Source organism: Harpia harpyja, chromosome 1, assembly GCF_026419915.1.
Source record: "Harpia harpyja isolate bHarHar1 chromosome 1, bHarHar1 primary haplotype, whole genome shotgun sequence".
Classification (NCBI taxonomy): domain Eukaryota; kingdom Metazoa; phylum Chordata; class Aves; order Accipitriformes; family Accipitridae; genus Harpia; species Harpia harpyja.
The window spans coordinates 37,470,150-37,494,860 of NC_068940.1; the positions used below are offsets into that span (position 1 = coordinate 37,470,150).

Here is a 24,711-nt window from a genome sequence, read left to right on the forward strand (position 1 = left end):
CTGCTTGATGGCACCAAATGCTCATGTAACATAAATAACGTGTAATGAAGTGATAATAGGTGATGGTCAGCCCTAGTATTTTTTTCTCTCTTCATCAGTTATGCACTTGATCTATGAAGAGTAGCTGCTTTCTTTGGATTCCCATTTAACATGAAAAAATGCCCTGAGGTTCCTCTTGTGCTATTTGTGCCAGAGATTCAGAGGATCTCTGAACGATATGCTGGAATCATGTGTACCATTTGGGCGCTCCCACCACCGCAGCATGGTGTGGCAGCTGCAGACTAAACAATGTCTTTAGGTTAAGGATTGATCAATTGTCTGGGGAATTTCCATGCTCCCTTACGTGTCTTCCAGATTACAACACTGTTTCCAAACTGGTGGGATTTGGGGGGGGAGCAGTGGAACTGGAGAACTTTTGGCAGCTGAATGTTCAATTTAAAAAAAAAACCAAAAACCCAAACCACCAAAATTGTGCAAGCAAATGTGAAATCTCTCTTTATGCATCTCATTCATTTTCTTCTCTGCCAGTTCACTGGATTTTGAACTTACAGGGGCTGTAAACTCCTCTGGGCAAGGATTGTCTTTCTGTTTTGTGCCTGTACAATGAAGAGCATAAAAACATACAAAAATGTGCAAATGTTGCTACTGGCTGTGGCCATAGGCTGGTGTCCCATCTTCAGCTAGACCTTGTCCACTTGCCATTGTGTCCAGTATCCCCCCCTCTAGTTGCCAAATATGGGACACTAAAGAAAGTCAATCACTATGGACCTCCCCAGAATATTTTCAAATAATTTATGTTTATTAAATCATTGTTGATATGTTTTTCTTCTCTAAAAGTGTACTGAAAGTACTTTTGAGTACACTTTTGAGCAGCAGTAAACAAAAACGATCATTATCAGAGTAATGGAAGATACAGAAGATTTGCAATTTCTTAACAGTAGGAAACCCTTTGCCATTAACTTTTCACTATAATATGTTGGTAGAAATATGACTTCAGGTTTCAGAATTAAGTGCATGCCTCGGTGGCTCAGTTTATGCATTCATAATTATGTTTACAATTAGAAATAATGTAATCAGGAATAGAATTTTTTCTATTGGCTGACTGCACAAAATGAGTTGGGGAGAAAAAGTAGTTTTAAACCATGCTTTCTTCCCCACAATTTAGGATCATTTAAGCTTCATCTCTGACATACATTAGGAAGTTACAAGCTAATGAAGTCCATATGGGGCAGTATTACAGCTAAAGATTACTGGGTCCCTCACTAGATTCCCTTTTGCACAGCAAATCCCCAAATGCTGCGGATGCAGTAACAGGACATAAAATCACTGCAGTGACTCTGCGCGGTTACATCGTGCAATGGTTTCCTGTAAATATTTTAATTCCTTTATAACGGAAAAGTGAAGCTTTAAATGGAAAAGTGGATGGGGAGGGGGCGCACGGCATCCTGTAATTCAGAATTCACGTGCCCTGCTAGGCAGGGTTAATGGGCATTGCCCTGCAGTAAACCGGCTCCTGTGAATGCTTGAAATGTCAAAGTGGTACAAAACAAGATTGTGAACCAGGTCCTTCTGGTGTTAAATGGAGGCTGCAGGGCAGCTCTGAACCCAAATGCATAATTTGTAGACACAGGATGTCATTTACGATTGCTTACCTCTCATTAAAACTAATCAGAATGGCTTTCTGTGAAAAATTGATTTTTAATTGGAAAAGTTAAATCTGTGAACCTGCTTTATTTTTTCTTGAAAAGCTGGAAACATTTCGCTAGGAACCGATGGAGAATGTCCTTGTTTGCTGATGGTTTTAAAAGCACTGAATGACCTTTTTTTCCTTCAGTGTTTGGCCAAAATTAGCAATGAAAAATATTTGTTTGCATGCTTTGCACAGTGATTTTTGTCAGAAAAGTCATTTTCCATCAACAAAAAAAAAATTTCAACGGATATTTTCACTTGCCAGATTGAGAAGCACATTAATGCTGGGATGCAAACAGGAAGGCAGACTCAAACAGTGGGCTTCCACACTTCTCATGATACTTTTCAACAGGACTGTCACCAGCAGCACAAGGTGCAGCAATGTCAGTTTTAATTAAAACCTTTCATTTTACCTACTGCACAGAACAGCTGCAGCATAAACTGAGAAGAAAAGGCACCACAACATGTACAAGTTCAGGTTTTGTTGAACATAAATAGGAGACATTACTAATGTGAACCCCACACAAAGCTGGTTCATCCCATAAATTCTAGAAAATGTTGATTGCTTCTGTCCCCGTTTTGGCTGGGATAGAGTTAATTGTCTTCCTAGTAGCTGGTACAGTGCTGCGGTTTGGATTTAGTGTGAGAATAATGTTGATAACACACTGATGTTTTAGTTGTTGCTAAGTAGCGCTTATCCTAAGTTAAGGATTTTCAGTTCCCCATGCTCTGCCAGCAGCAGGTGCACAAGAAGCTGGGAGGGAGCATGGCCTGGACAGCTGGCCCAAACTAGCCAAAGGGATATTCCATACCATAGAATGTCATGCCCAGTATATAAACTGGGGGGAGTTGGCCGGGAGGGGCGAATCGCTGCTTGGGCATCAGTCAGCAAGTGGTGAGCAATTGCATTGTGCATCGCTTGTCTTTTCTTGGGTTTTATTTCTCTCTCTTTTTGTTATATTCCTTTTCATAACTATTATTATTGTTGTTATTATATTTTATTTTAGTTATTAAGCCATTCTTATCTCAACCCGCAAGTTTTACTTTTTCTTTTTTCCCCACTTCTCCTCCCCACCCCACTGGGAAGGGGGAGGAGTGAGTGAGTGGCTGTGTGGTGCTGAGCTGCTGGCTGGGGTTAAACCACAACAGCTTCTCCCCAAAATGCTCCACACAAACTGTTGCTGATTTTCAAAAAGCATCAGCTAGAAAAATTTGCAGGGTTTAGTTGGTTTTTTCCCCTCAAAAAGTAAAAGGCAACCAACTATTATATGCTTAGATGTATGCGTAACTAGCTTATGAATCGCAGCTAGATACCATTAAATAAGTAGCCCACAGAAGGTGCTGAATCTAATTCAGTAACAATTACAAATTTAAGCTTGCTCCCCAGGCTTTCCAAAGAAAACAATACTTTTTATAGGCTGGATAGTACTGTTTACTGTTACTAACCACAGTCAAATTTTGAAAATGTTTAAGATGAAGAGGCTTTAGGTAACACAGTTGTAGGTATCAAGTTCTTTTTGAATTTCAGTGTGACTGAAAGATTTGACAATACAAAATCTTAAACCTCCATAAATAGATGGTAACTCTCCCTCTCTCCCTAAGCCCCAGGACTGCCCTATGTACAGCTGCTCACCCCTGCCTGACGATTTCACCTGCTCCTCTGACACAGATGCCACGGCTCTTTTAGGATGTTCAACCTTATTTTTTGAACTGGTCAGTGTAGTTCTCCAACTCTTTTAGCAGTAGAGCTAAAAGAATGACTTGGGGTGAAAGACAATCCTGGGCAGAGAGGCCGATGCAAGTATGTACGCTTTATGCTGACCCATCACACAGGATAAATCTTGCCTGGAATTGAATGCCCACTTGAGTATGTAGAGAATGAGCTGGATGAGCAGGTGTGATCCTGAAGGAGATAAATTATCTCCTTCCCCAGCAATTACAATGGGCCTGGAAGTGCGTACCACAAACCTGGGGTGGGCCCTAACCTCCCTGAGGACCGGTTATTAAGTAATTACTACAGGATATCATAAGCTGGTGTGTCTGATAGTCCTTGTCCTATCAATCTGAGCTGCAGGTGTGAAGGTGTAAGTAAAAACTCACTCTGAAGCAGCCCTGTGAGCAGAAAGACTACCATGGACCAGCCAGCCTGAGTCCCCCAGCAGAGGTGCCTGGTGTTTCCCAACCCCTTCCACCCAAAATCAACCAAGTGAGCAAAGATGATTTACACAAATGTGTTAGCTGAAACAGAGTAGGGAGCATTTACAATGACTGCCCTGGTGTACGGTGGTGGAGGTGGGAATGCCCTGCATGGGGAGCACTGACAAGGACCTGAAAATGGCAACATCTTCTCCAGGCAGCTGGATCTGGAGGAGGATATTTGCACCCAGCCTCACTAGCACTGCTAAGTCCCCTTTGCCTCCATTTCCCCTTACATGCAAAAGGCATGTAAACATATTTATCTCCAAGGAGGGGGAAACTGCTAATTAGATAATGATAGTCAAGTTATTTTAAATTGAAAATTCACTAAGTCTGGTGTGCAATGTGTTTTTATTTCTTTGCTTGTTTTTCAAAGATTTTTTTTCATTGTGAGCGTTCACAGAAATATCCTTGCAAGATGTGCATCTCATTTTCATGAGAATTTTATTAAAACCCCAGGGAACAGCAACTATATTACCTGAAGTTACCTTTATATCATAAGATATAGGTAGCAACTAGTCAAGAGACACAAAGGACATTTGGAATTTAAACTTGTTAGGTGTTCTGCTTAATATAGCTGAGCAAGAATTTATGCTGGCATTGAAGTTTTCAGAGCTAGGCTATGCTATTTAAAATGGAATTTCACACTAATGAGCCTAAAAGAAAATAATGTGTGGAAGGAGATTTCAAAATATACTCAGTAGTATCAGTCGTTCCGTATAAACAGAAAAAAAATTACAAATACAACCAAATAGCACCCTCTTCCGGACACTAACACCCATGCAAAACGCTTTTTCAAAAATACAGATTCTGCAGCAAGCCATAAGAGCTATGCTGGCCCTAAAGGAGAAAGGGAGAGAAGGTAAGATGCTGTAGATAATGTTTCACATTCCATTTTCCAAGAAAAACATAGAAAATATTACTCTACTTCTATTTTTCTGTATGTTTTATATTGAATCATGAAAAACTAACAGAGAGCAAATTTGCTTCAAAAGTAGATCCTAGTTATGAAAGGTTCATTTTCATCACAGTTTTATCATTACTGTAAGACCTTTCAGGTGGGTCACTCAACAGATCTGGGTTAATAATTTTTTGTATCCAATAGATACCTCATTTTTGTCTATTTCCAAGCTTATCATAGAAAGATTTTTTTTTCCACTATGTATGTTCAGAAAATAGTTTGTGGAGCTACTTTTTATTCTGTAGTTCTTTATGAGAAAATATATTTTATGTATTTGATATTCTGCTTTCTTCAGGAAGATGCTCTTATGTTTCTGATTCCTGACTGAATAAATTTAATTCTTAAGTTCAAGCTTCCACTGCAAATTTAAAATTTGCTTTCAGTGAATATGTTGCCACACTCACTGAAACTCGTGACGCCTGATAATAGATGAATGAATTTGTTACAGGATTGCTGGAAAGCAAACACATATGACCATGGGGAATACTACCATGATAAAGATTTAACTGTAAAATGAAAGTGAGTAGCAGTTGAAGTTCAGAGAGTATTTCGCTAGATGTGATTTTTGCATGCAGATGTTATTCTAAAGTAACTTAAGATGTTACCCCCTCAAGTTTGTTACCCTTTTCATGATCTTTTCAGTGCCTGAAAAAATAAAGTACCAACATCTCATGACATGAAAACAAAGCTAAAGCCTTCTTTCAGAAGGATTATAATTTTTTTTGATTGTTTTTTTGTGCAGTGGGCGGTACAGAGTTCAAGAATAGTAGCATTAAGTTGTGGTGCAAAAACAAAATACTCTTTATTATAATTATTATTATTATTTTACATCAAGACTGACTAAGCTAAATACCTTGATAACTAGAGATCAGTAGATATAATTTTCTAGTTGGAATATCCTCCGATGCTTTGTAAAATAGCAATAGGTTTATACAGTTCAAACGCAGAGTTCTTTGCGCACTATTTCTGACAAAGAAGATTTGGAATCATACTTCTTCTCTGTGTCATGGCTGAGTTAATTAAAATTTGCACACAAAGAAAGCGTCTCATATACTTTGTTTATCATTCTAACAATATCAAATGTAATCTACAATAGCATAAAATGAAACTCAACTCTTGCTCACTTGAATAATCCTACTAAGCTCAGAATAGGACTTTCCTTGTAAAAACGACTTGCAGTTGTCAGGAGCTGTAGCTCCAATGCCCAGGACATGGTATTTAATAACTGATGTATAATTACACAAAACAAAAGGAATTTTCTTTTTATCTGTGATCAGCTAATCCAGCTAAAGAAATCTTTTAATTTAAAAGTTAGAGATGTTTGCTCTCCAATAGCCAAGATATAAGCAGAAGTCCTTCTTACTGTCATCTGACAGTAAAACATTCTGCTTTTATGGACTTTTGCAGAAACCATGGTGGTGTGAAGAAAAAACCCAGTAAAGGTGTTTTTGTGGCAAATTGATAGGCATTGCTTGTACTGAAATTCTGCAGTCTTTTCTGTATGCACAGACTTCATGAAAGATGGTAAGATTTATAGAGAAAAACTGAAGGAAGAAGATTATTTTTGGTAAGCTTTGGAGTGTATGAATTAATAAATTCTAGTTGTCCTGGCTCTTAGGAATTCCATTCTGTCTAAATTTCAGTTTTGTTTTCTACTTTCCCTCCCCGGTAGAGTTGAACCTGGGAATAGCATCACTCAATGGCTCGTTAGTTTGATAAAGTGGCAAAAGTGACTATAGCTACAATGGGTACTTCTAGCTCAGAAGCATTTATAGGTCTCAAGGGAATTCTGAAAAACACCAGAAAGTCTTTAGGTACTGAATCACAGGCAAGTATTTTGAATCTTTAATTTTTTTTATATATTCTTTTCTATGAGAATGTCAGAACTAAAATATGGAATATGCTTTTCCCACTTGGTTTCTATTACTTGTAAAGCATTCAAAAGCTTCTAGAATAAAATTACCTCTATGCCCTGCTAGGGAGCAGGCAAAACTCCACTGAGTATCAAGGGAGTCCCTCTGCTAGTGTTGCTTTCCATTTTTAACCCAAATATAACAATAAAAATGACTAAATATTAGACTGGAGCTGTACAATCTTAGATCCAGCATTTATTTGTTATCATGTTGATCCCAGTGGAGTTTTACTGTACTTTTATATTTACACAAAATGTGCTGAAATATATTCCGCAAATTAACTAGTTTATTTTCAGGTGTGACATATTCATCATCATAATAATGTAAGTTTGTTTTAAAAGTTTGTTCAGATTATGATAGCAGCCAATTTGCATTTAGAAAAAAAGAAACAGAAATGCAAAGAGATAAGAGGTGCAGGAAGGAAGGGTATAGCAGAGAAATGGTTTGCAAAGAAAAAAGTGAATTGCAGATAATAGATTAAAAAACAAAACAAAATTACAAAGCTTCAAAAAATCCAACAGTTTTAGAATAGTTTAGGGATACTCCAATTCAGCAAAAATCCGAAGTCCGCAGAACTCTCAGGAGAGAAAGGGGCATAAAACATTTTCTTAAGGATAATCAGAGCCTGATATCAGAACAGCTTTTTCACGCACAAAGCCCCACGCCACCGCAGGCTGCCTGTGTACGCCGCTATGGCAGTAACAAAAATGGAGAGCTCAGGTACGCATCCACTGATGCAGCTGGTCACTTGTTCTCACGTACCGCCGCACCTCCATCCGCGTACACGGTAACTGAGCGAGGAGACTGCGCCAACCAGGGCTGCCAGGCATCGGGTAAAGGACAATTTATGCCGAGAAGCAGCTGCAGATAATCAGGAATTCCCTGAGAAACTGAATTCAATCCTGAAACAATATAGCTAACTTTTCTAATCATAACTGTGTATTTTCCATTGTGTGAAAGACAGTGAAGCATAGTGGCATAGTTAACCCCATAAAACCCTGAAAATTTCCCCTGTGTGGATTTAGGTCTGCTTTCTGACAGTGAATAATTAGACATCTCAACATAAAAATACATTTCTATTTTGTTACAGTATTCATTTGAGGTTTAATCACAGTTGTCAATGTGCTATTTCAGTGAATAATATTTTCATATTGAGTTATTTTACAGTTCGTACAGCAGTAAGAAATATCTTAAGGTACTGATTATTTAGACTTTATTTATTGTAGAGGAAAGCAATGACATTGAAAATATTGTATAAATAGCAAATACATTAAACAGCAAAATCCCTACCTTACATTATGAATTGAAATGACATTATTTTAAAACGTTTGAAGAACATCATCATAATTATATGTTATCAACACAGAGACACATTACCTATTATTTTAACATAATTAATTTAAGCTCAGTGCATTTATGTTGCTGTGTATGTCTTTATCCATCAATATAATTATGAAATGCTAAAAATTGGGTTTTGAATCTTCAAGTTATTTTAATTGGCTGGGTTTTTTCTCTAAATCCACCGTTCATTTGCCTCCATCTTCACCGTCTGAAATTTTTAATTACAATTTACATTTCTTTTTTGTCTGTCCCCTAGGCCACATTCCAATCTTGCTTGTGATGTTTTCACACCAGGGCCTTCAGGAGAGATAAGCTTTCCCTCTTCAGTGACCACTGGCTTATAACCAAGTTTATATTCTTTTCTTGCAATACCAAGGGTTTTTTTTCATGTCTTATTGGTATGTTCTCCTTCATTTATACTTTCATACCTCTGGTTTCTGTCATTTTTTTCTCTTTTAAACCTGTCCTCCTCCATCCAGTGTGAAAGGCAAGCAAAACCATAAATGGTATAATATTTTAACGGGTTTTCTCTATGTCAGGGTTTGTTCTCCTGTCTAGCTCAACTGATAACTCTCTTCCCAGTACTTCAATAGGTTGGGATTTGGTTTTTTTTCTCTCTGCTTGCAAGGTAGGATATGTTGCCCCTGTGTGATCTCAGATGGGGGGGGGGGCGGATGCAAGCTCTGTATGAAGGTAAAAGTCTCAACATTTCTTGTCGTACATAAATGTCTGTCTCCAGGAAAGCATTGAGGCCACAGCTGTCCAACACAGTGCCTGGGAATGCCTGTCTCCGAGGCTCTGATGAGGCCTGACTTTTTTATGCCTCTGTCTGATTTTTTTTCCTTCTCTCTCATGATTGACATTTGTCTTTTCTGGGCCTTGTTTGCTTGCACTGCACTTGTAGGGAGCCTGAAGCACTGCAGTATTTTCATTTCAGTCAGGTTAAGGGTGACGAAGATTACACATGCATACTGATTTATGCCTTAAAGGCTGAAAATAGTGTCAAGTGTGATCTCAGCAGAGCTCTGCTCGATGACTCAAGTGCTCAGTGCAGTGTTATACTCTCAGACATCAATCCTCATCCAGTAAAACGAAAACTCTCTGTCCAGAACATCGTTCAATGAAGTCCTGATCTGTAAGTGTTATTAGTTATTAATAAGATAATAATGGTGTTTTCAACGTTCATGCCAAAGCCAGAAATGAGCCTTTATCAGGCTAAGTACTGTTGAAACAGAAAGCAGTGAGCAGTGCCAGCCTCAAAGAGCTTTCACTGTAAATGTGCACTTGATAACCAGTATCTCTGCAAGCCATGTTATGCACATACTTGTGTGCTTCTGAGAATATTTCACTATGAAGGTCTTATGCAAAGAGGCAATATAACTGTAAGTCAAATGTTTTTAAACACAGGTCCTTACATTATTATATTTGGAAGTGCCATATGTCAGGAGTTCTTGTAAATAGCAGTAGATCTGAAGGTGGCTGTTACCCCAAAGACATGAGGCATTTTAAAATATATCAAGCTCTGCATTAGGTTGAACTCACTGCCTATTGACTGTATTTCCTTCTTCTAACCATATGTGTAAAACAATAGCAAAACAAAACCCAGAGAGTGAGTGATTTGACAGTTAATATTCCCTTAAGCTACAAAAGGCCAGGGACTTGAACCACAGGCACCTGCACTGCAAGCTACTGGTTCTTCTTGTGCACGTGCCTTTCTCTCTCTGGTTTTAACCACACGTAGCTGCCTGGACCTGAAAAACTTTTCCCAGCACAGTCATTATCAAAATTCATACATCCTTATGAAAAGCATGAATTTGGCTCCACCTCCTCTTCCCCCAATGAAAAAACCTGAAGATTCCTAGCCGAGCTGTATTTGCAGCATGCTGGGAAATACCAGAGATGGGAAGAACAACCCAAGAGCAGTCCAAGACTAGCACTTTCCTTCCAACTGCCTTCAGCCCTTGCCAGCACAGCGAACTAAACAGTTCAGTTTGCTAGTGATCAAGCGCTTTTTGCAAGACAGCTGGAACGAATGATAGAAGGGGTGGAGGGAATTCCTCTTTCAGATGCCAGTTGCAGCAGTACAGTTAGCTCTGAATCTTTTCCTGTAAGTTAATTTAACACATCTTGTTAATAGTGTCCATTTGAAGAATGTAGCAAATGTTTCTAAAAGAGCTGGTAATGCACCAGACACAAAACCATTCATATGTGACTCAGTAGTGCAACCTCAGACCATCCCTGTATCAATTTTGTTACCCTGACACCCAGTCTGAAGGAGCAAGCACATCAGTGAGTACGGCTGCAATACTCTTTCCCTGCTGTATTTGTTCTGGCAGTCAAAAGGGGTCACATAGCCTGCCTAACTGTCATTACAGGTCCTTGGATAAGTGAAAATTCACTTTAAAAAAACACAATGCCTATTCTTTTCTAATCAAGTCAAGCAGGCTTGTATTCTAATGAAAAGGCATTAAACCAAGGGAGAAAGAGATAAAAATAAGTTATGCTGTACTCCAAAGTACACCTGTGACTGCAACTATAACTGGTGGATAGACAGACAGGCAGACACTCTGTCAGCTTTGGAAATGGGTCATAGTGTTCTGGAAAAAACAGCAAAATGAGTTAAAAGTCAGCTTTCAGTTCTACAGCTTTATCTATACTGCGGAAAAATAGATTTGGGTTGATTACTCTTACTCTAAGATATAATTTCTTTTGGATATATTCCCCAAACAGTCTCATCAGCACTAACCATATTCTTATTTCTGTGCTATGCTTTGTAGGTACTGGCTGTGTAGCCATGCTAACATAAAACCATCTATATTTCCAGAATCAATGTAAATTCCTTAATTTTTATTATTTTGGTGGAGAGGGGGGATTCCAAATAAATTTTGAAACTCCTAGTAATGTTCCACATTCAATATGCATCGTGTGGAGTTTATGTGGTTTCCTTCTTCGTTAGTATTTTAATGTGTTAATCAACCTTTTAATCTAAAATTGGATTAAAATATACCTGAGGTCTTGAAGTGCGCTAAATTTGATCCTTGCAACCAGCACTATGACGTGCTATTGAACACAGTTAGCAGGTTTCAAAGGCCGGAACTAGGATTATCACCTTTTGTGTCTTATCTTGGCCCCCTAACAATCCCATGTCTGTGCTATATTGTTTTGGCAAAATGGGTCAACGGAAATGTCAAGCAGACACCACTTTCCCAGGAAAATAAAACTTCAAGTGTAATATGAACTGGCATCTGAAATTCTGGGTATGTTTAGTGCATACACAAACTATTCTGCATTTATTAATGAATACACCGTTACCTCTACACAGCTATAAAAGCATTCAGCAACAAAATCAAATTCACAAGGAGAAAGCAGAATTAATAGTTTGTTTTCCCATTCATGTTCATCCACATTATATAATCTTCAGTTACCCATGTTAGTCCATTTTCTTCCCTCTGCAGCCACTTTACCCCTGCATCACCAAGTAAGTGGTTTCCTCCCCACTACTGTGCACTCCCCAGAGCACAGAAGAAATATCGGTGCCTAACACAAGTCTGAAGGTAGCAGGAACCTGAACTGGATGCAAAGTGCGCATAGATGGAATATGTCTGTCAGGCTTCAGCTGCCAAACACTGAGTCTTCACCGATCACATGCAAATAGATGGTCTTATAGCTTGGTTAAATTCAAGTAGGAAAAGGCATCTACCTGAAGCAAAGGCCATCTGACTTCCGAATTTCCATTTTCTACTCAGTGTATGTATAATGCTGTGGGTCTTTCCTGAATAGCTGCATTTTTAATATAGGGCAAAGCAACATAACTTTCAGTGAGCTGGCACTCTGAAAGAGCTCAGCCAGTTTGTTGCTGCAAACCAGTAAACATACTTGGCACAAAACATGTCAGTCCCCCCTAAAAAGGGTGTCATCCTATAGGAAAGTTTTCTCCAACCCTAAGCAAGAGGAACACTATCTGCCTGTAATGCACACTGAGGTGTATATCCAGAAACCCACTCAAACAACGGAGAGGCTTTCCAGTAACTTCCGTGGGTATCAGATTCTTATTTGGCACTATAAATGAAATTATCTTTGAGATTTGGGGTGAGCATGACTGAAGGAAGGGTTGAGGGCATGTGGAAGCCAAAAGGCCTGTAAGACGAGAGGTCTTGAAAAGCAAGATTGGCAAAAAGAGTGGGAATATCAGAGTGGTTTTCTGGCAATTATGCCCGTGCAACCGGTTTGGTTCTCTGCGGAGTTATTAGTGTTGTGCTAGCAATAAACCTGATTTCACATGAAGACCAGTAATAGGACCCGAAAGAAAAAGCCAAAACCTAAGGCTAGTTTTCACTGCTTCGACTACCCCAAGATTTAATCCCAGCCGTCAGCCCTAACCCGCTGCCAAACTCCCGCAAGCACTGCTAGACAAATTAAAGCTCCTACTTAATCTTAAGGCCTTTGTGGGAAGCAGGCTGAAGCACGCGTGAGGCCTCAGCCCCGCTACCGCGGCCACGGAGGACCGGCACGGCCACCTCAGCGCCGGGCCAAGAGCAGCCACCCGCTCCACAGCGAGGGCGCCCACAGGGCCCTCCGCCTCCCGCAGAACGCAGAGGCCTCGCTTTGGCGGCCGCAGGGTTTAATAACGGCGGTTTGGCTCGTCAGGGATGATCCTGCTCGGGGCCTGCCCCGAGGCCGGTGCGGGCGGCCCAGGCGAGAGGCAGCTCCGGCCGCGCTGAAGCGAGGCGGGGAACGGCAGCGGCGGGAGCCCTCAGCCCGGCGGCAGGTGAGGGCAGCCGCCGCCTCGGCGCCGCCACTGAGCATGCTCGGCTCCTCCACATCCGCCCTCGCTCGGCGGCCGAGAGGCGCGGGGGGGGAGAGGTTCCCCGTCGGTAAAAAACCCCTTGCAGGTGGCGGAGGCGGCGTGCGGGGCTCGCTGCCGCCATGAACCCCGGCGGCGGCGGCGGTGGCGGCGGCGGGGGGGCGGCGGCGCCGGCCTTCCCCGGCCCCGTGCAGTGTAAGTGCCCCTGCGCGCCAGCGGGCTATGCGCGCTCCGGGGCCCGCGCGGCGGTTAAGCCGAGTTGAGCCGGGGCCTGGGCAGGCCCCGAAACCTGAGTAGTGCATGAAACTAGGCGGGAGCGGAGCCCGGGAACCTGGCTGGGGGGGGGGGGAACCCGGGAATCTGGGTGAGCGGCGTGGCCGCGCAGGCGGTGAGGGGCTGCGGGCCGGCGGGAGCGCCGCGCCGGGCCGGGCGGCCCCGGGCGGTGGGCCCCGGGGCGGTGGCCCCCGGGCAAGCTCTGTGGAGCCAGGCCGCGGCCGGCGCGGCGGCTGGGGACCCCCCCGCGGGACCCTGAGACCTTCGGGGCCGGCAGCCCCGCCCCGGGTGCCCCGCAGCGCCCTAATTGACCCCCGCAGCTCCAGGCAGGGCCGGGCCCCGAGGGGCTCCCCCGCGGCCGGGGCGTTTGGTCAGCGGGAGGTCGGTGTGTCAGTTAGTGCGGCTTCACCCGTTCCCGTTTTCTCAAAACGAGTTCTTGACCCTGCTGCTGTTTCCACAGTTCCCGGCGGCACCACCGTGCTGGTGGAGCTCACCCCCGACATCCACATTTGTGGCATCTGCAAGCAGCAGTTCAATAACCTCGATGCCTTCGTTGGGCATAAGCAAAGCGGTTGCCAGCTCACTAGTGCAACAGCCGGGGCCACCAGTACGGTCCAGTTTGTGTCAGAAGAAACGGTGCCATCGACACAGGCACAAACGACGACCAGGACCATCGCTTCGGAGACCCAGACCATCACAGGTACCGTGGTCTTACGTACCAGGAGCTTGAAAGCACTCGACTCCTGCAAAGTGGCAACGTTACATAGCCATCTGCTTGTGCAGACCGTCCCCGTCGCGCTAAGCTAAAATAACAGTTTTCAGATTAGTCGTCACGTACCTGCAAGCAAAGGAAGAAAAATAAGTGGTGTGCTGCCTTCTTGGTTTTGGTATGACCAAAGTTACTGAATTTGCTAATGGAGATACAAGTTTGCTTAGAGACTCGCTTAAGTGTTGTACAACCAACTTGTGCAAACTAATTAGAATTGTCAATACTTACGAAAAATAATCAAATTACAATGCATTTTATTTTTTAAGAGTGCTCTTGATGAAAAACAGACGCAGAATTGCTGTCAGGCGCCAATCCAGGCCTTTTTATGTGAGAACACTGCATTCCCTAACATTGCTCCCATAACTAATTGGCAGGAAAAATATTACTCAAAATTTCTGCGTATGTGAAGGCTCAAGTGAGGTCCTGATCCTGGAGACATTTAAATAAAACTAGAATTTTGTTCCGTGTGTGAAGGTTTGCCCTTCTATATATAGTTTTATTTTATTTTGGTCTGGGACCTTACTAAAATCCAAATTATTTGACTTTAATTTGGATAGACAGATTAGGGCAGAGAATCTGGAAGAGCAGTGAAACAAACCGAATTCAGGGCTCACTTCCAGGAATTTTTGTATTACAATCCCTCAACTCAGTGTGGGTTTTGGATGAGTCATTTTTCTGCTTCATATTTACTCATCTTTAAAATGAGGGCAGTTATATCCTTCTGCCCTTTTGGGATATAATAGCGTTGTTTAATTGATTTAAAAGCTGCTACTTTGGCTGAGATAGTTTCAGCTGTTATTCTTGTGAGTAACAGCTAAAAACAGTATAGTTGAAAGAGGCTGAACTTTTTTAACAATTTAAAAAAAAAATTGTTTACATGATGCCTTTTTGACAACATTTGCCATGTAAGTAATTTGACTTTTTTCTCCTTTGAGCTGTAGCGCAGCCACTGTTGAAAAACAAACATACCTTTGTTAATGTAAGACTTGGACAGGCATCAGAAAAAAAATGAACTTCTGAAGAAACTGAACAGTGCAGTCGGGTAGGATTCAAAGGTAGACAAGCAGGCCTACATAGGGTTGTATTAAGTTCAGCGTGGCTCATCAGGCCTTGACAGAATTTTCACTGACAGCAGGATAGCAAGGGAGAGAAAAGTCTTTTTCCTTTCCCCCTCCCCCAGGTGAGTAGGAACCCAGGAACAGAATGTTGCTGGAAAAAAACAGAATAGAGAAGGAATTAACAAGAATAGAAAATAATTAGATTTTTCTGATTGGAGAAGTTAATGTTCTCAAATTTAAGCTCTTCTTTGTGTTTAGTTTCTGCACCAGAGTTTGTTTTTGAGCATGGCTATCAAACGTACCTGCCCAGTGAGAGCAGTGAGCCTCCAACTGCTGCTATCGTCTCTACACCACCAAAAGCACGTTCAAGAAAATCCACTTCCTCACTTACACAGAAGAAACTAAACTGCTGCTATCCAGGTAAGATGTGGACTATACCTTCTTCCTTTTCATTTTAAAATTGATAGGTTTCGTATAGTGATATGCACAGTAGCGCTGTCTTAAACAGTTAAGACGTGCAGAACCTGGAAGGCAACCTACTTATGAAGGGTGTGATGTACTACCGTTGATACCAGTAGTAGTTTTGCTATTGATTTCACGTGCTTAGATTTTGGTCCTATACTGTGGTATGCTCTGCTATGCTGCAGTGGGTTTGCTTATTGATATTGGCCTATGCCCATACCCGTAGCAATGTAAGAGCAGAGTCTTGTTACCTTTTTGCTAACCACCATTGTTGTACATGAGAAATATACATGCATTTTGCATTATATGTTTTGTCTTTAGTCAGTTAGCATTTTTATAAGGATGGATTGAACTGAAGTATTTGGAGACCTTAATGAGTAAAAACCATGCAATATGCAGAAAACCTGTGCAGAGACAGCCGTGTAGATGAGTAGTCATGTTAACGGTAGCAAAAGTTACAGTATCTCTTTGTAAGCTTGCCTTCATTTGAAAGGCATATTTCAAATGCTTAGCATTCATTTCTGTGCTCTAAAACTGTAGTACTCTCCACTTGGATAGAATTCCTGAATGGTGAGCTGTTACCTGAGTTCCCAGTTGCACTAACTTGAAGTCATATGTGGAATTAATTAGTTCCCCCAGCATCCCCTGTGTACTGTAAAGAGCATCTCAAATCCTAGGCAGAGATTCCAGAGAATTTGTTTCAAAGCTTAAGGAAAACGGTAATGTAGAGAGTGAATTGCCTCCTAGGGGAAGCGTTAGAAAACTATTCATAACTAAGCCGGTCACTATTTTAAGTAGATGTGAGTAAACAGGATGGGGAATTCTTTTTCTGTTAATACTGAATTTTAAAGAAAATGTTCTTGAAAATAAACATAATTCCCAGAATATGGTAGTATATTTTTATTATTTTGTTAGATTTTCCTTGAATTTAATGATCTTAATCTCACCATTTTCAGGTTGCCAGTTCAAGACTTCCTACGGCATGAAGGATATGGAACGTCATCTACGAACACACACAGGTCTATACAGTTGCTATATTTTGGTTTTGATTTATTTCCTCCTTTTGGCTTTTTGCCAAAAGGTATTTTCCTACAAAATAGCATATCTATAGAATGTCTGTACATTCTAGTATTGTAGTTGTCTCTGCCTGGGGAATTGCCTTTTTTGGGTAAGCCGTGTCTCCCTATGGGCGGTAGCACTCAGCTATGAAACATGAACACTGTACATCGATTTAAGGCACAGTTAAATTTCTAAGGTGCAGATCACGTGTTTGTCAGGGTGCAGTGTGGTGGTAGTGCATAAACCTAGTTTATTCTTCATATGGAACAATAATTCCAACTTTTCACCTCCCTTCCCCCTAAACCGCAATTTCAGAGTTGTAAAGGGAGAAAGTTCCAAAGGGTTTTCTATATTTGTTGCACTTGTGCATGCAGCCTTCTGGAGCATAGAAGAGTTCTTGGCTGATAGGATGGCTGCTGAAATCCAATGTCCAGCTTTTGAAAACTAGCCCCGTTTCTGTTAAGTGTTTAGTGTGTGCGCTTTTTTTTTTTTTTTTTTAAATTGCAACAATACCCTTATGTTGCAAAAATTTTGGATGTCTTGATGCTCTTCTGTTTGTTTCAGGAGACAAGCCCCATAAATGTGAAGTTTGCAACAAATGTTTTAGTCGTAAAGATAAGCTGAAGATGCATATGCGTTCTCATACTGGGGTGAAGCCTTACAAATGTAAACACTGTGACTATGCAGCTGCTGACAGCAGCAGTCTCAACAAGCACCAGCGCATTCACTCCAACGAGCGTCCTTTTAAATGCCAGATCTGTCCTTATGCAAGCCGCAACTCTAGCCAGCTAACTGTACATCTCAGATCCCACACAGGTAAGTTGATACTAAAATTCAGATCTGTAAAGGTTTGAAGGTCATAGGGAAGATTTTAAAAGGTATACAGGTGTCAAGATGCCAGAAACGGCCTATTCGAATTCTCAAAAGCACCTAGGCATTCAGCTTCTGTGAATTTCTTGGGCATAGAATCTAGCAGGGCCATACAGCTCTACTAAAAATACCTGGAAGCAGTCAGAAGACAGATCTGACTCTTCGTAGATTTTCTTCTAAATTGATTCTGAAACTGCCTATTAGATGTTCTCAAACCAGTAGAACTGAAGGATCTAATTGCTTGATTGATTGTTTAAGAGTATCTAGGTTCTTATCTGTGTCTCTCAGATCTGGTCCACTATATTAGAAACACTGAAATTACTTTATAATTGAACTAGTTATATCAGTGCAAACCTCAGCTGCATAGCTTAAATTTTCTTGCATCAGTAAATTAGCAAGTAATTAGCAATTTAAGTTACATCTTTTTTTGACCTTTTTTTGTGGTACCTTCCATGTGCAGACTCATGGACATTAACAGCATAGTGTGAGCAGCCGGAACTATATTCTGCCCATATAATTTTTTCTCTATGGATAGAAAGCTTTAGCCTCCAGGCTTATAAACATTGTATCATTTTATATTTGCATTATTTGCCTAAGTTTCATTTTAATCAGATTTCTCTTTTATGGATTGTTCCTAGAAGAGATTTGCTGTAAAGGTACTGCTGTACAGTTGTCTTTGTACAGTTGTCTTTGTATGTTGTTTTTCACCTAATCCAGGGTACTGGATTAGTTTCTGTGTTGTCTTTTATACATTTGATTAGTTCTGTGAATTTTAGCTGCAAGGTGGTTATGGTTCAGTGATTACTAGATTAGCTTTGAACCTATCCTACATCTGATTCTGAATTCGAGTACTAAACAACATTAGTTCAGATGTGTGCAAGATGGGATTTATTTTGAGTAGATAAAAGAAAGAAATCCCTTGTGCATTGTGAAGGAGGGGAGGGTTAAACCAATCTGTCTCTAGCAGAAAAGAATCTTTTATACTTCACAAATCTGCTGTGATGGAACAGGCAGGACTGTCAGGCAGTGGTCTTACAAGTTTCCCTCTTTCTATTGCTATATAAGAAGATGCGATGGTCAGTCAAAATAGTACGGGTTGTTATGAGAAGTTATCTGTAAGTAAACACTAGTCAGAAAATATGGTATTGCATTTTCCCAGTGTCATATGAGAGCATGTATACTTGTGCATTTATGTACATGGGCAGATATGCTCTGAATTTGGCTGTGGGAGAACCTATGAATGATCATGGTTCTCTTGTATTTCCAGTAGAGTTAGATTTTTGTGGCATTAAATACTGCAGTAGTTGGGAAGGGGTTTTAGGCTTCCTTCTTTATTTTTGGCAGATCTGTCGTATCTTAAGCAACTGAATTATGCTAAAATTCAAGTCTTTAGTTTTGTTGTCTCTTACATTTCTCCAAAATAAATCCTCTTTTGTAAAAGGACTTTTTTCTTTGATTCACTGGAAGGAGGCACAAGAATTTTCAAAGTAATCATTTCATCCTTGTTAGGCTACAAAGCTGTTATGCACACAGCCAATTTTAGGAGAAAAGTAAGACTAGTGAGACTGGTATGTAGAATATATTGCTTACTGGAATTAAATTAGTCATTCTCTAGAAGGTGAGTGTAATCTACATTGCTCTGAGTGAGATCATCTACATAGCATTACTTGTTGAACTAGTCATCTAAGATCAGTTTCCTGTTAATTTGAGTAAAACTGCTCTTACAAATAGTAATTCCAGGATCAGACACTCACTTTTTTTTAAGATATATTCAGTCAGTGTCAATTAGGTATGGACAGAAATGTAAAGAAATGTAAGTAATAGACTACTCTTTAAATAAACTGAACCAACATACTTTGCTATATTCAGTAAAATTACTAATTCATTTTCACATATTGTGCTACCCTGTATGTGAAAATTAAGTCATTGAAATACGTACTGTGCCTTCATCAGCAAAGTAGATAAAAACTCAGTAGCTGAGTATGCAGTTGAGACTCTAAAATAAACTACATGAACAAACAGTGCATCTTCATTAATAAAATCTGTTTAATATAGATAATGCACCATGTATCTCAATTATTAAACAGATACATGGATTAGCACAGTAGGCCACAACTTGATTTGAAAAATACGTAGCTAAACCTATGACATATGTAGCTGGATAAGCAAATTATGCAAAATTATACAGCTATCACAAACTCTATAAAATATTAACTTATAAAATAAATCAGCCATTTGCAGTTTGATTATTAAAGAAGATAAATGCTTGCTGAAGTAAGTACACTCTCTTTTTCCTTCCCCCACCAAGGGTGTCTTAGAACCTAATGATGCAATTCTTCCAGTTTTTCAAAATAATACCTACCTAAAGACTTCATGCTTAGGTATTTTAGAGAACTACATATTTAGATTAAAGAAAAAAAGTGAACAGTTATTTAGTTGGGTTGGTAGGTTTGCTTTGGATTTTTTTTTAATTACTTCAGAATGGAGTCACTGGTCTTTACCCTGGAATTGATTATGGACTAAACAGAGCTACAGCTTAATTTGGTCATACATGTTGTGACACAAGCCTGCAAATAAAGAAAATGCAAAATAGTGGTTTAGATCCAGGCAATTCAAATGGTTATTCGTGTAGGTAGTCTGACATAAATAGGCTTACAGGGATCTTGCAGTTGAGTGTGTTCATTTTTCTTGCTTTATCAGCTTAAGAATTTTATCTAATTTTCAACTACTATTGTTAGATTTCTGGATCAGCATTGCTCTCAAAAAAAAAAAAAAAAACCGCAAAACAAAAACCACCAAAAAAAACCCCAGGCACTTACGAATATTTTCTATACCTGTTTGCATGAATACAAACTGATATTGTGAGAATACAAACCGATATTAGATTTTCTTGAATTGATCTGTGGAACATTATTAGGTATGATACATGGTGCAAATATCTCTTGGTTGCTGTAATGTCAGAAAAACAAAAGCTTAATGTTACTTCTCTGTGTAAGCACATTTCCCTAGAGTCACATACTTGCATGCATGTTTCATTAGTCTCACATTTGTCTTTTCCAGTTGCAGTTATGTAGCTGTGATCCCTCTTTTTTTTTTTTTTTTTTCCTCCTATAACTGTAGTAATCCTATGGTTGTGCAGTCACCTGACACTGACCTAGGTATGGACTTTTGTCCCTACATCTCCCTATGTTCTGGAAAAGAGTTTCCACTGCCTTCCTGTGCCAGCAATAGTATTTGTGCCACACCACATGAACCAGGCCAAAAAAAGTAATCAGTTTTTCTTGTCAGCTAATCTAACTCACCATGTGAACAAATGTACAAGAAAGGCAGTAAGGAATATATGGTTGAGCAGTAAGGCTGGTGCCTATTAAGCATCTGTTTCTGCAGTAGCCTACCATTTACCTAGGCTTAAAGTTAACCTACAAGCCTCCCTGTAAATCTTGTAGTAATAACCCAAGACTTGAATGTCTTTACACTGTTTTCTTAGACTTCGAAAGTATAGCAGCTGTTAAAGTTACAGTGTTTATTTTTGTTAATTTTAAACACTAGTTAAGTTATACTGTTGCTAAAAAGGGACAAAGGAGAAACTTTGGTCACTTATCTGAAGCACACTGAACAGTTCTACACATAAAATGAACTAAAAATGGAGAATATATAAGATGCAGACATCAAAAAGGAACAGATGTGGGCAGGCATGCTCATGGAGAGTTTGCACCCAAATGCACCAGGTGATAGATACTGTGCCATTAAAGTTCTCTACATCTTGTAAACTCCCAACATATTTTTAAGTATTTAGAACAAGTCAGCTGTACATAATTCATTATAGCATTGGTCTCTCCAGTGGATCTTGGTGTCTCATCTGTGATTTGAACTGTGTTGTTTGTTGACAGGAGATGCTCCTTTCCAGTGCCAGATGTGTCCTGCTAAATTTAAAATCAACTCAGACTTGAAGAGGCACATGCGTGTGCATTCTGGTGAGAAACCTTATAAATGTGAGTTCTGTGAGGTCCGGTGTGCCATGAAAGGAAACTTGAAATCACACATTCGTATCAAGCACAGCATGGAAAATACTCTCAAGTGTCCAGAGTGTGAATTTCAGTGTGGAAACAAAACAAGCCTTCGGCACCACATAAGAACTCATCAGCCCGAACAACCAGTGAAGTGCTCAGAGTGCAACTACTCTTGCTCCAACAAGGCAGCTCTGAAGGTACACGAGCGAATTCATTGCAAAGATCGTCCTTTCAAATGTGAATTCTGCAGCTTTGATACCAAGCAGCGGAGCAACCTCACAACTCATGTGAGGAAAGCTCATGGTGACAAAGTCAAGACCAAGAAGCTAACAGTGGAGAAGAAGGAAGGAGATAGGCCAAAGCAAGGTGGCTCCAGGCAAGTTGCCAAATTGGATGCCAAGAAAGCATTTAAGTGTGACCTGTGTGATGCTTCCTTTGTCCGAGAAGATTCTCTTAGGAGTCATAAGAAGCAGCACAGTATGTATAATGGATCTAAAAATAACGAACTGGCTGTTCTACAGCTCCAGATGGATCCCAGTCGGCAGACCAGTGCCCCAATTACTGTCAGTCACCTCCAGGTCCCACTTCAGGCTGCTCAGGTTTCTCCATACAATGAGGGAAGGGTCAAGATCATTGTGGGTCACCAGGTTCCTCAGACTAACAGTATCGTTCAGGCTGCATCCGTGAATGTCATGCCTCCTACATTAGTTAGCCAGAATCAGGAAGACCTCTCGGCCAACAGCCGCTTGCAGCTTCTGGGCCAAGTCAGTTTGTTGGCACCACCTCCGCCTCCCATATCTCAAAGCGAAGCAGGGCCTGTGGCACAACCAGCAGTTCTTCTCACAACCCATGACCAAAGCGATGGAAGTGCTTTACATCAAACTCTCATTCCTGCTGCTCCTGTTGGCAGTCATGAGGCTTCAGCAAACCAAGCTTTCATCACCAGCTCTGGAATCAGCTGCTCTGACTTAGAAGGCCTTAATGCTTTGATACAAGAAGGAGCAACAGAAGTGACTGTGGTTAGTGATGGAGGTCAGAGCATAACAGTGTCCACTTCAGCTCCCCCTCCTCCTATCTTTTCTTCATCCTCTCACACAGAAGCCCCGAAGCAGACCTATTCTATCATTCAAAGCGGAGCCCATACAGCTTTGCTATGTCCAGCAGACTCCATACCAGATTAGTTGCAAAGTACTATTACTAAACAAATTTCAGTCTCAGAGGCAGTGCTGAATTCAGCAGAAATGCATAGGACATAAGTAAATGAGGATTTGTCCTACAAAGCCAAATACCTTCCACTTACACATTTTACTTGTCTGTACATGGAAACATAACATCTTGTATGTGAAAAAGGCTGTGTATATTTATGTGCCTCTATTGAAATTGGAGGCTGTGTTCTTTGTAAAATCTGAGCATCGAAGCAACTGTTGACGATTTCACCAAGCAGTAAGCTTCCCAGAATATGATCCTTGTATTGTGCTGGCTAAAATAAGAAAGCCTCACCTTACGATGAATTACCTTCACAGCAGACTCGTTCTTTCATGCACACACAAAAAGGTAATAGTCCAAGCCATTCCGAAGTATATTTTTAAGTGAAGTCTGTTTCAGTTACATGCTATGTATTCATTAACTGCACCTGGCTGATTGTTGATCTGTAAGAAATGTCTACTACTGGGTCTAATGCAGCCCTAGTAAAGTTTAAGGGGGCTATTCCTTAGTATCTGTAGAAGTTGCTAGCACCTGGCACTTAATCTGGAAATGCTTATGCAGAAGACCAGGTGATCTTTCTTAGAGGACAAAAGAATTTTGTCTGTCCATCAGTAATAACTAACTTTGTTAGCAAGAACACTATTGCAAATTATATATACAGCACAGTGATCTCTGTCAGAGGCACCTGTGTTTTAAAGAACAAAACAACTGCAAATATATTTTTTACAAACACTACTTAAATTTTGTTTTTATTTTGATGCTGCCTGTTTGTAGTTGCACGGTTGGTAAAAGTGTATTACGTTTTGTCTCTGTTTTTTTCAAGTGAAAGGGGAAAAAGGAAAAGATAGAATTCATTCCATTTAAAATAAAAAAGTAGATTCTAATCCAAGGTCTGAAACTCTAGCATAAATTCAGTTTGGATCACAATGAGGTAGTAACTTACCATTATGTGATGCATGTTTCTATAACACATGAATTCTAGGCTGTATTTTGAAATATGCAATATTATAGTCCTATCTGGTGAGCATTCTTGTAGTAGCTGCAAATAATATCTTCACTACCAAACTATCTAGTTAAAGAACAGACTCAACTTGGGGAAAATAGACAGCTGTGTAGGTGTCTGGATCTGCAAAAATCAGAGATCATTTCACAGCCAGACAGCATCCCAAGGACAATTGTTAACATACATGAAGACTGAAAAGAGACTGTTATCAAAATTAGCTCTGAGATTCCCTCTTGGGGAATCAAAGTCAAGTTAAATTTCACAGTATTTGCTAGTGGGAGACATTGAATGGTTGCTTTATGTGCTAGAAACATGCTTGGAAAACTTATAAAGATTATATAATTAGGGCCACTTTCTGAATAGGCCTCATGTTTGACATTTTTAGCTTGTACAGCCTTTATTTTGTGCATGTGGGGGTGCTTCCTGCTCCTTCCCTCTGTGTGGTACATAGTCTACATACAGTGTAAGGCTTCCTGCTTTACAATGACGAGTAAGAAAATGCAGTCATAACTCACAAGTACAGTCATACAGGCTGTTCTTGAAAATGTGACTTTGGGGTTTTTTTTAAATAAGGGTTGTTTAAACTTGACTGCTTCAGTATTGCCATCTTCATTATTTATGGGAAATAGTATTTTTGAAGATCCATATCTCTTATGCCTTCCTAATCCTTGATTCTAAATTAACGTTCTTTTAAAACAAAAAAACCCTTCCAAATAATGTTGGTTTTAAAATCTGGGTTTTGATTTGAACTGTCTGACGGTGTGCCTGACATTTGTGGATGTCAGAAAAGAGCACACTCCAGTTAGAGGGAGAAACTTCATAAATGCTTCATTAAAAAGGCATTATTAAAGACTTGTTTCCTAGCCCCATGCCATATTGAAATATGAAGCAAAAGTTCTAAGTTCACAGACAGTTGTGTTTCAGGGTTTATTATTCGCTATGCTTGTTCTCCAACTTTTCTGGTGATACAGGTTTGTCACCTGTTAATTATCTCTTCCCTGCAGATAGGTGATTTAAGGAGCTGACAAGACCCAGTTCCAAGTCACCGAGCACACCTATTTTTATATAAATTAGAAGTAGGCGGGAGATTTTTACTA

The 24,711-nt window shown here is 40.3% G+C and overlaps 1 protein-coding gene across 1 annotated transcript; it reads left to right on the forward strand.

Annotated features, from left to right (window-relative positions):
- The first annotated feature begins 12,960 nt into the window (after positions 1-12,960).
- Positions 12,961-23,346, forward strand: ZFP64 (ZFP64 zinc finger protein). Its single transcript, XM_052787298.1, has 6 exons — positions 12,961-13,099; positions 13,638-13,877; positions 15,263-15,424; positions 16,423-16,485; positions 17,090-17,341; positions 21,286-23,346. The coding sequence occupies exons 1-6, from the start codon at positions 13,027-13,029 to the stop codon at positions 22,584-22,586; spliced, it is 2,091 nt and encodes a 696-aa protein (XP_052643258.1). The 5' UTR covers positions 12,961-13,026; the 3' UTR covers positions 22,587-23,346.
- Positions 23,347-24,711: the final 1,365 nt, after the last annotated feature.

Bases quoted from the DNA above. Each gene is read 5' to 3' on its own strand.
- ZFP64 (XM_052787298.1), top strand. From the start codon at position 13,027: ATGAACCCCGGCGGCGGCGGCGGTGGCGGCGGCGGGGGGGCGGCGGCG. The intron at 15,425-16,422 runs GTAAGATGTGGA...CACCATTTTCAG, and splicing joins ACTAAACTGCTGCTATCCAG to GTTGCCAGTTCAAGACTTCC. The intron at 16,486-17,089 runs GTCTATACAGTT...TGTTTGTTTCAG, and splicing joins TCATCTACGAACACACACAG to GAGACAAGCCCCATAAATGT.